The 11,825-nt window shown below is 38.0% G+C and overlaps 1 protein-coding gene across 2 annotated transcripts in view; it reads left to right on the forward strand.

Annotated features, from left to right (window-relative positions):
• The window catches only part of myo1ea (myosin IEa), a 68,986-nt gene extending 58,374 nt beyond the window's left edge, over positions 1-10,612 (forward strand). For both annotated transcript variants that reach the window (XM_028439797.1, XM_028439805.1), the window contains one exon: positions 9,379-10,612. In XM_028439797.1, coding sequence (XP_028295598.1) covers positions 9,379-9,455 — 77 coding nt within the window. In that variant the 3' untranslated portion in view covers positions 9,456-10,612. The remainder of the gene's footprint in view (positions 1-9,378) is intronic.
• Positions 10,613-11,825: the final 1,213 nt, after the last annotated feature.

The following is an 11,825-nucleotide window of genomic DNA, read 5'->3' on the forward strand; positions in this document are numbered from 1 at the left end:
CACACGATGAGTCTCTTTCCTGTAGACAAATGGTTAAAATCGAGGTCCCATATCTGAAATTCGTTTAAATCACAGTTCTGCCTTTAAAGCATCAGATGGTGTATAGGTTTTATTTTTATTTCTTCCTTTTTAATCTTCATGTTGAAAATGATGTCTCTGGTGTAGGGTGTCAGGTTACATCCCTGTTATCTCTGTGGGGTGTCTGTTCTTTGGGGAGGATGGGTGTCAGCAAAAGGTCTGCAGGAAGAAAGGCTGGGATTTGAAGAAATGTTCCTTGGTCCATTTTTCCATTGTCTGTTTTTGAGTCATAAAAGTGTAATAAAATTCCAAACGTGCGACAGTGTTTTTACCGCCTTTTGACCATCGACCAGGGTTCCTACATTCCCCCCTTTTCCGGGTAACGGCGAAATCCAGCGTCATTTCGGCGTTGTCCGGGAAACTTAGTGGACTCTGGTGATGACAGGTAAAAACAACACAGCACAACAATCTGGCTCTGGGTGGCTTTATGTGTTATTAGCTGACTGCGTGTTAAGATTGTAGAATTTTCTGACGTTCCTAGCATGGTTACGAGATAACGTGGGATTCCACAAAAGAAAGAAAAATACATGATAATAGTGTGTTAACACATTAATCATGTTTTACTACGTTGGATACGATGTCTCAATTGATGATAGTCGGAATTGTTAGGACTCTAAAGGTCTGACATGAGTTTCTAACTGGTTGATCATTTTGAGAACAATACGATCCTATTGTTTGGGACAAATTACAAGATTGAACTAAATTGACAAGAACTCGAGGAGAGAACTTGTGATGTTCGTCAATAAGTGAGATTTGATCACTTTAAATGAATAACAAAAGCATATGGGTGTATTGTAAATTCGTGCTTCATGGGAAGACTTATAGTGGTGACTGCGTTCAGACGCATATATTATGTAATACCAGTATCTATAGTGCCAATGTTAATGCTGGGATATGTTCTGAATTATTTCTTTCATAATCAGATTTTACTGCTGGAGTATAATTTTGTTGATGCTTTTGTAGCTTTTTAACAGTGGGAACAGATACTATGGTTTAACCCTTATAGTATCGTTGAGTGAAGGTCATGTTGCTATTTAATATGACACAAACGTTTTGAAGTGTTACGTAATTTCTTTTCAGACAGATTTTTGTGTTACCTTATGTTTTGGTACCTCCCATTGTTTATTGGGGGTTGTGAGGACATGTTGGGTTTAGCTATGGCACCGCTAGCTGTTCATTGATGCGAGCACTGCTTAAACAAAGCACAGGGGTTAGACGTGTATTTGTACAAGAGTTTAAAAGCTGTTTCACTTTTTCACCCCTCTTTGTTTGAATGTGGGCGTCAACGCTGGTGATGCTCTGTTTTAAACTGCTCCTAGTGTTGGTGTTGGCCTGTTACACTACAGATGGGTTAGTAGAACATGCACAGCAAAGAAACATTGGTGAGTCTTCAAAGTTAACATTTAAGGTTTCAAAGTTTGTTGACTTAATGGAATAAACTTGGTTACTTTATCCATTTAAAATTTTAGCTGAATACCAAAGTTCTGAGTTGACAATTTAACGTTTGTTTTTAGAGCAAACTTTGCATTTTTTCACAAATTCTGCCGTGTCGAGGCCCATTTTTGGCCAGTAAGCGATCTTTTGAAGTTCTCGTTTTGTGGATTTTGTGTCTCTGTGTTGATCGCTTGTGTTGTGTGCGTTCGCCATAAATTCCCCCCTGTACGAGTAAGGAAGCACAAGCGTGAAGGTAGTGGTTCTGTCATGAGTATGAAATAGAACGTCATCAACAACACGCAGGTGATCTTTTGCTTCGAAGAGATCTTGAAGATCTGGGTACGAGTTGAATTCATGAGCTGATGGCTCACGGTCTATGAAGCCTGAAAGGAAATCAATCATAAATTGAATTGCTGGATCGTCCTCTTGGAGGAATTTCGAGTCACAAACAGTAAGAGAAGGCTGTGTGGGTGTTTGCTTGTGATGAGAGCTGTAAGACAAATGCTCAATGTCGCTGTACGCATGGACAGACGAAATGGGTGGTGGCTGGGGTCTGAGCGGTGGTATTTCACAGTGAGGCTTTGCGTGTGTTGGGCTGCTGTCAGTCTGGCTGTATTTTATCAGGCTATGTTCCGACTGTTGGTCGGGCTCTGGTCGGGCTATTTTAAACACCGGATAGTTGCCTCTGCTGACATCAGGCTGAAGCTCAAGTGGTTTGGGTGTTTCCCGTTGTGAGTAAAGCTCAAGTCTCTGGAGATCTACAAAGGCGTCAAAGCGTTCCAGTAGGTCCCTTCCTATAACAAATGAGCTGGAATGATCAGGTGAAATGCACACAGGATGAACAACGGCTGTTTGTCCAAAGTTGACGTTCACCAACATCCTTTTTCTCACAGTGACAGGTGTCTGATCATATGACATGATCTCTAGATGACAGTTTTCAACTTTAACATCTGCTGGGTTTGACATGTTGCAGAGAAGATAGAAAAGTTCACGTGGCATGATGGAGACGGTGGCTCCAGAATCGACTAATGCTTCATAATTAACGGCGTTGTTGAGGTAAGTGTCGACATAAAGTCTGTTGTTATTTCCCAAGCTAAGCTCACCTAAAATGCGTTTGAAGGGTGGATTTTCATCACCTGTAGGTGTGATTGGAGTGGGATCCAGCAGCGGTGCCGGATCTATTTGGGCTCTGTGTTGCATATCATCACGTGTGTCACTGCAACTGTCCCTGTCATTCTGGTAGGCGTGTCTGTTGGGATTAGACAGATTTTGGATCATTATTGTGGTATTCCTACCATGTTCCGCGCATTTCAGACGTGAACGTTTGCGGTGTTCGTGGATCCGTGGTTTTGCATGCTCTCGGGTGCCCTGAAGTTCGTGACCTCCATGAGGCACGAGCTGCGGATCCTTTTCTGAAAGAACAAAAGGTGAACTTGTTTCGTTATCATTTATCAGGTCATCGTCGGGTGGCCTGGTGTCAAATGCGTACACTTCCTGATGGACCAATTCCCTGTGAGATTGGTCATTAAGCATGAAAGCACGGGAAGCAAAGGAACGCAGCTCACGGCTGGATAATTTCTTTGGATCCACTGCTGCATGTAAATGTCTGCTGGTGGAACTGTGCAGGTTTTTAAAGAAAAGTTCTTTGAAAAACTGTTCTTCTTCCATCATGGGCTCATTTTTCGGCCCGAAATAAACCTTTAGCAATCTGTTGTAGTATTGCCCTGGTCTTTCATTGGCTGCTTGGGTGATTGAATGTGCAGCAAAGTAGCCGGTTTCGAATTCATTTTTATTACAATATTCTTCGATCAGAATTTTGCATAAGGCTTCGAAATCATCACGAATATCAAGTGGCTGTCTGTCGATGAACAGACTGACTTGCTTGCTTGAAGAGGCTTTTATCACGTAGATTTTGTCACGTGAAGAAGCGTTTGGAAAACGTTCCAAGAAAAATTTCAAGTCATTGAGATAAGCATGAATTTCACCTGGATCGTCGAGATTTGGCTCGAACCTTGAGAGGTTCCGTGCTATTCGATCCAGATCTTTGGGTTTTGGATGAGACGTGTCATCCCACAGCTTTACAGGGTCAGGTGGTTTCGGCTCTTTCGGTTCACCTCCCTGCTGTGAAGAGAAAAGATGCAGTTCCTGCCGTGCTGTTGCTGATTCCATCTCAGCTTCATGCTGAAGCAGTCTAGCATGTCTGCATTCGGTTTCCGCATTCCGTATCTGTCGTTCAAGAGAGTCAATTCGTAATAAATAATTTTCTCTGATATGTGTTAGCATGCTGTTCTCATCTTTAAGAGCTGTCAATTCACGATTGGTGATTGAAAGTGTCTGAACATTTGCCTCATGTTTCAGTGTTTGCTCTTTTAAGAGATTATTTACATCGGTGAAATCTTCCTTGATGTATCTTACCTCGTTTCTGAGTGCATCATTTTCACCTTTCAAAATCTGGTTCTCATGGAGCAGATTTTCACTTTTATCCTGTTCTGATGATAAAGACTCATCATCGCTGGTCTGTGGGTTGCTTTGAAGCCTGTCAGACTTGTTCTGAAGCTTGTTTTGAAGCATCTGGTTCTGCTCCTGGGCCAGTTTCAGCTGTGACGTCATTAAGAGTGCCAACTTACCAAAAGCAAGAGTCAGGTCTGCGTTAGACCTGTTGGAATAAGAGGGAGACATGAGAGTTAAAAGCGAGCTGAGTTCGGTAGGCGTTGGTGTACTACTTATCGGCTCTGGGGATGAGCTAGAAGTTTGGAGTGCCGCCCTGAGGGCAGCTTCCAGCTGTGAAAGGAGGTTGGAGTCCAGGTTTGGACTGCTGGGAGAAAGGGAATCCATTTTGATTAGTGTTGATGTGTGTAAGCTTGGCACAATATAATGAGTGTGTGTGCCTGTGTGGGTTAAACCTTGGAGTTAAACGCAAACGGGTCGCAAAAGGTCAGTGATTAATAAATTATTCAGGTTACAGCTGACTGTTTCTGAGAATTTATTTATCTGCGATAACAATCTCTGTGATAGAGGTGTTTAGTTTAGTTAAACTTGGAGAGTTTAAGAGGTGAACACAATCTTGGCTTTTAGTTGTATCCAGAGTGGTTAAGACTTGTATTTGCAAATAGTTTGAGTGACTAAAGTAGATACAGTCTGTTCAACAATGTTGTTCGGTGTTTCAATAGAACAATTTTAATTTTAGAAGCTTTATTTATCAGCTTATCTAGAAAGATTTTTGATTTACACAATTAAAGATTACAATCAGGTTATTTTCTGTGAACCTAATTAAGTTTATCTTTAAAGTTCTGTAGTTGCGTTTTGACAAACACATGCAGTTCACAATGTGACGTACAGTGTTAGTTCACTCATTAGTTTCAAAGAAAAGTTCAGATGGTTAATCTGTCTTTATGTAACTGATCTTATTAAAAGCTATTGAAAAATTCCCATACAAAGTTAAGATTATGTTCTTATACTTCAGATAAGGTTAAAATCTATTCCACTTAGAGGGAGATTAATTTCAAAGCAGTTATTTAAGTTTCTATTTGTGTCAAAGCACAAAGAAAAATTATTAAGGTCTTAATTTATTTTAATTAACAGAGTTAATCTTTAAAATATAGACCAGTGACTGTTCTATCTAAAATACATTCTTGTTGATTTTATCTGGCTCAGTTAGAATTTTGACCTTTAAAGATTTCAAATAAAAATGATCAAATTTATTCGACTAAGAATAAAGTTTTTATTTGATTCTATGGTAAGTTTTGTCTTTTGCTTCAGTTGGTGTTAAATATTATTTTAATATTTATAACACACGTGTTTTAACTGATAAAATTGACTTAACAATTAAAAATTACCAATGTAAAATTCTGAAAAATGTTTAAATGATTAAATTTGATTAATCTATTTATTTCAATGGCTTTTATAAGCGAGGAGTAATGAGAGAGTGATCTCTGTGTTAGGGCTTAGGGATTTATTCCCAGAAAAATGATTTACAAGCCTTCAGGCTGAAAATTAATCAATAATGTTTTAATTATCGATTCCAAAAATTAATCGAATATTGTTCACTTGTACTTCACTGAGTTACAACAACGTCAATTCGTTTAAAAGTCAGCATGCACATTGAAGCTTGTTAGCAGGGTTTAGCTGTAGCTTTGGTGGCTAATGTTAGCATGCACTTAGTCATGAATATCTTTGCGTAAACAAGTTTAATAGTTTCAACACAAGAGCGTCAGTTTACCACAAGTATATTAAATACTTTCAGAGCATTACCGGCGTTTCTAAGTGGTCAAATGTTCTTTAAAAATACTTATCAATGGTCACACCAAATTGCTGCAAAGAAACTTGGTGACCGGAAGTAAACAAGGGAAACAGGAAGTTCTCTTCTTCGTTTGATCTTTACCACTCAGTGAGAGCGCCTCCTTTGGCAAGGCAAGGCTACTCAGTTAAAACTTTGTTTAGAGTTTAAACACAAGTTTTACGAATAATTCTGTTTAGCTTTTGGATGCTAAATTATGGAGAAGTACAACTTGGTTGGAGTGACTGGGTTTTAAAAGGATTTTTTTTTTTTTTTTGAATCCTCATTTAAAATCACAGTGTTCTTCCACAGGGCTGAAATCTACATGTATTGCTTTTTATGATGCTGTTCTTACACAGGCTTATTCTAGGAGCTCAGCTGAAGCGTACACCGCAATGTCAACACTCACAGCAGCTATAAAGGGTTTAAACCTTAAGTTACAAGAATATTCTTTTTCTCCGTGTTTCAGTCCGTTTAGACTACGTTTAAGCTAATTTTTTTTTTTTTCTTCTCGAAACTGCACCAGTAACATGTTTAAGGAAATGCCTTTTTATCATCATCAGCTTGTGTTTTATAGGATTTTCTTGATCGGAAGTACTTGTTATGCTGCTCGGATCTATTTTTAGATTCAGCTGTGAACTCGTCAGCTCGAAGCGTATTTTCAAAATAAATGTCCGAAAATTGATAACATTATTTTATTTATTAAACTTATTCAACGTCCCATCTGGGGTGCCAATTATTATGTAGGGGAACAAAGGATGATTAATATTCAAAAATATTAATTATTAAATTTTAATATGTTCGTTGCCAGAGGTGCCATCTAGAATTGAGTTTTAAGTGTCCTAGATCACTTTATTTTAATTAATTGTTACAGTTCCCTGTTTTGTAGTGGGTTCTTGACGTCAGAATAGAGGTTTAATAAAGGTTTAAATGTCAACAAAAACACAGCGTTTACAATATGTACATGTTTATTTTACAGGCTATTACCACGATGATAAATTAGGCAGTTTCACAATCATTCACAGTTATTTTGACTCATTGGTATCACACAAAATGTACATTTTAACACAGCTGTATGGTATCTACACATTTTGAGTGTTTTAGATGTTTGCGTGAGTTTGGGATTTATAGGGATTTCCTAACGCTCTGAGGAAGAGGAAGAAGGAAAATGGAAAGTTAAAGTAATGAAATTAATAAAACTTTACCAAAATGAAAAATATGGACTATGAATCTAGAATTTTCGATTGAGAGAATTTGTTAAGTTATGAACCACCTTTTTGCCAGAATTGTGTGTGCGTGCAGTTTTACCCTCCTTCGAACAGGCGTGATGATGACAGCTCCTTCTGCGTAACCAGCAGTGTGTGGGGAAAAAGCTTTTCCTGCGTTTTTCCGAAGACGTTTTCCGCTCATTCACTGTACGGGCCCGCGGGATACTGTCGGCCTGGCTGGGGTTCTGGTTCTCCTACACGGCACCACTTCTGGACGTCGATGGGTAGTTTAACTAACATGTTCTCCAATCAAAGATGCTAGAGTTCGTTAAAGCTTACTCATGGGAGGCTATAAAAATTGATTTGTTCCAAAAATTAAAAACTGCTTGGTTAATTTCAAAAATGGAGATAAAACTTAAAGTTAGTCATTATGGAAGTGGCTGGTAGCCACTTCCTGACTGGAGAGAAGTTCAATCAATATCTCAAAAATTCCGCATCACTAAACTGAATAACATCTAACTGTTAAGTCAGATGCAAAGAGGAGGACAAGAGAGAAGTAAGAGCGGAGCAAGAGCGTGGAGCAAGAGCGGTAAGAGAGTGTGATAAGGGGGAGCGAGGCCTTTTATAAACATGTCAAGAGGTTATCTGATTGGTCAAGACACATCTGCAGTGTGGGAATGAGTGAAACCTGATTGGCTGGCAGAAAGAAGCGGGAGGCTTAACTTTCCTGTAAAGAAGACAAAATGGTGTGGCTATCCCCACATGTGCTTCTTAAACAAAGAGTCATAAAACTAGATAGGGTGTTACCATGTTAGGTCTAAAATGGAGCATGGGTGTGTGCCAACTGCATGAACCCTTGAAAAATGACTTTCAATTGATTATCCCTGAAATGACTGATTTCTAGCTTTAAGCATAACAAAGGAGGACAAATACACTTTTATCAATGATCATGGAATATGAAGTTATAAACATTTCCCTTGAAATGTGATTGCATTAGTGCTTAAATATGTCAGATGGAGGCACACGATGAGTCTCTTTCCTGTAGACAAATGGTTAAAATCGAGGTCCCATATCTGAAATTCGTTTAAATCACAGTTCTGCCTTTAAAGCATCAGATGGTGTATAGGTTTTATTTTTATTTCTTCCTTTTTAATCTTCATGTTGAAAATGATGTCTCTGGTGTAGGGTGTCAGGTTACATCCCTGTTATCTCTGTGGGGTGTCTGTTCTTTGGGGAGGATGGGTGTCAGCAAAAGGTCTGCAGGAAGAAAGGCTGGGATTTGAAGAAATGTTCCTTGGTCCATTTTTCCATTGTCTGTTTTTGAGTCATAAAAGTGTAATAAAATTCCAAACGTGCGACAGTGTTTTTACCGCCTTTTGACCATCGACCAGGGTTCCTACACCTCTATTCATGTCTGTGTTTTCCTCTTAGTTTATAGGATGATTGATACTCAGAGGTGAAAGTAACGGAGTACTCACGTTACTGTAATTGAGTTTTTTTTTTTTTGGGTACTTGCACTTTTTTGAGTATATTTCTAAATCAGTCATTATACGTATACTTAAGTACGTTTTAAAAGAAGTCATGTTTATGACATTTTTACACCCATTAAAAAGGATCAACGAACATTGTGAAACTACAAAAAAAGATGGAATGACCAGACGACATTCAAATGCATCACATCAGAGCCGACCAATCAGATTAAACGTAACATAAAACAGCACTGAATGGAGGTTATTTTCTCTTTTTTACAGTTCATAATTTGATTTTATTTTTTTAATTGGAATTTATTGGCGTCATTTTATTTAAAAATTATTTTGAAAACTTTTTATTTCGTACAGATGCCTCTGTGGTCTCTAGGTTCCAATTGTGCAAGATTTGGTCGCTTCCTTTTTAAATGTATACATGAGATGTTTACTGTATGCAAGGGAACCGTGGCAAGATTTATTACCAAAAATAAACGCGTGGGGGATGAAAATACTAACTTGTAACTTTTACTTTGACTACTAAATTAGTAGTTAATGAGTAGTTATGTATTCCTTACTTGTACTTGTGTACAATTTTTATCAAGTAACAGTACTTCTACTTAAGTAGGATATACCAGTACTCTTCACATCTCTGATGGCATTTACATGCTATGCATACAGTATTTTGGCGCAATTTAAAACATTTTTTTAGATAAAAAAAAAAACATGATTAAAAAAATTATTTTAGACAATTTTTTGGATCGATATGATAACCGTGCGGTGAAATATCGCGATATGTCGCAGAATCCATTTTTTTTTGTTACGCCGTTATATTTTTGTACTAATTACTTCTCTAATAACCACATTTCTCCATTGTGAGAATGACTACAGTCTCATCTTTTCTTTGTGTTTGGAGCAGATGCGTCCGGCTGGTGGATGGGACGCCTACGTGGGAAACAGGGACTTTTCCCAAACAACTACGTGATGAAGATGTAAGAGCTGCAGGTTCTCAGCTCAACGAGGCGAGCTGACTCTCCTCTACTACTGCCTTATCGTGGGTGAAGGTCGTCTGCTCACTAAAGACACAAAGACTGTTTGACCACAGGGTCTGTTCTTCTTTTACAGTCCCTCTGAGTACTGAACAAAAACTATTTATTGTATTTAAAAACCGTCGGTGTTCACCTCTCTGTCTCTCACGCCTTTGGACTGAAGCTCCATTATTCTGAAGAGAAATCTGTGGGACCACCAGGCTGGGATTTTATTGTTCTTTATTGTCGATAAAGCGTTGATTGCTGATGTACAAAAAAAAAAAAAAATGGTGTCAGTGTCGAAATGAAAGTGACGACTGTTTTACCAGGAATATTTATTTTTGGTGTAAAACTATAGGAGACATCACCTCACTGTGATTTACACAGGTTTCAAAAATACAAACAAAAAAACCAAAGAGAAAACATTCAGATGCTGAATTAGCTAAAATTCCACCTTTCTCTTTCTTCTGTTGTGTTTTTTTTTTTTTTTTTTTTTTTTGCTCTTCATCACACAAGAGTGTATTTCAGACCAACAGGGCCGTGTATAATGTAAACTGAACCTGTTTGTGGTGTATTAGCACTTTATATTGGTACAGGTACTACCTTGGACAGCGTTCACACCACAACCAGTGAGGTCTATCAAGGACAAACTGGTGTCTGACCTGGTTTAACAGGAGAACACGTTGTTTACATGAAGGGATTAATGAAAACCGGCTGATCACATTGTGTATATGTGTGCTAATGTAATACACACGCCTGTCCTTGTTGGTTAGATTTTAAATTAACGCGTTTAAGTATTTTCATTGAAGGATCTTTTTACAATATTTCTCATACACTGCTTTAATTTCCTCGGCAATTCCACCAAAGGGTGAATGGATTGAGTTTTGTTCTGGGTTGGAGTTGTTTTTTAGGTGAAAGAATCAGCTTCCTTTGCACTGCTGCTGCTGCGTTACCGACATATTCCTTCACCTGCCCTCGTCTCGTCTGTAGAACAAACTGCTTCGACCTCCGCTGGAACCAAACCTCTTTGATTACGTATACGCTCCGATCGTGGATGCTCCAACACATCCCTGTGCAATACATAACGGCAGAGGAGTCCTATAATAAATCATGTATCATTGTATACTCTCCTGCTTCCTGTGGTTTTATTGGCTGTCTTCCTGCTGATAGTTCAACAAATCATCCAAAAAACTAAAACACACCATTTGATGCCTGTAACCCAGAGGTTCCCAACCTTTTTCTGGTCATGACCCCATTTCAATATCACACATTTCTCACGACCAGAATTGAACTAGACCTAAATTTGAAAAAGTTTAAGTATAAAATACAATTGTCTGATATTGTGTGTGTGATGTGTTAAGTATTTTTTTTTTTTTCACACCATTTGAATTCCAGGCAAGCCCACATGGGGTCCCAACCCAAAGGTTGAAAAACCCTGCTGTAACCTCTTGGATCATTTTATGGCGTAGGAATTGATGACGACGCTTCTCTAATCTCCTCAAACATCTTCATTCTAGTGAAGTCTGTAATTCAGGGACCACATACAGACCAATACCAGCAAAGCATCATCCACCTTATTTACATAGACAATACTGGAGAAATGGCACAAATATGGCAACGTGTGGTTTTTGTTTTCTGTTTTACTTTCCTACGTTTGCTCTGAGTGACTAGATCAAGGGGAAAAAAAGCAGAAAAGCAACAATGGAGCGGCAGGTTAGATACATTTTTACAAAAAAATATAAATTTAAATATAAATATGAAAACCTATATTTTCATTGATTAGGCAGCATAACAAGGCAACTAAATTGTTTTTTACTGTATACAGCTGATTTAGGAGCCATCATAAGAGATGCTAACAGAAAGCTAACACAAGAGGAAGGTTCACTTTTATTAGGTTATTTATTTCAGGCTCAGTAATTGTGATTAAATGTAATTGAACTTTAGTAATTGAGAACCTAATTGAAATTGACTTTCTGAGAGTAAAAAAAAAACTATTTAATATAATAAATAATTTAATAGTAATTGGGGGGGAATGCTGGTCACTGTAATCATAATTGAATTGTAATTGAACATGGGTAATTGAAAACGTAATTGTATCTGAAAAATGTAATTGACCCCAACCCTGGTTGCCACAGTTATCTTTAAAAAGCTATTTGACTATTGATTACCCCTTTAAAAGTGATATAGTTACTTTACTGATTACTTGATTCTAAAAGCAACTAAGTTAGATTACAAGCTACTTAATTCATTTCATACTCGTTGGAAAAAGTGATCATTTTCAGAGTAATGCGTTACAAGTAATTAAGTTACATTTTGTGCTTTACAAATTCATTAGAGC

The sequence above is a fragment of the Gouania willdenowi genome, chromosome 3 (genome assembly GCF_900634775.1).
Source record: "Gouania willdenowi chromosome 3, fGouWil2.1, whole genome shotgun sequence".
In the NCBI taxonomy this organism is placed as follows: domain Eukaryota; kingdom Metazoa; phylum Chordata; class Actinopteri; order Blenniiformes; family Gobiesocidae; genus Gouania; species Gouania willdenowi.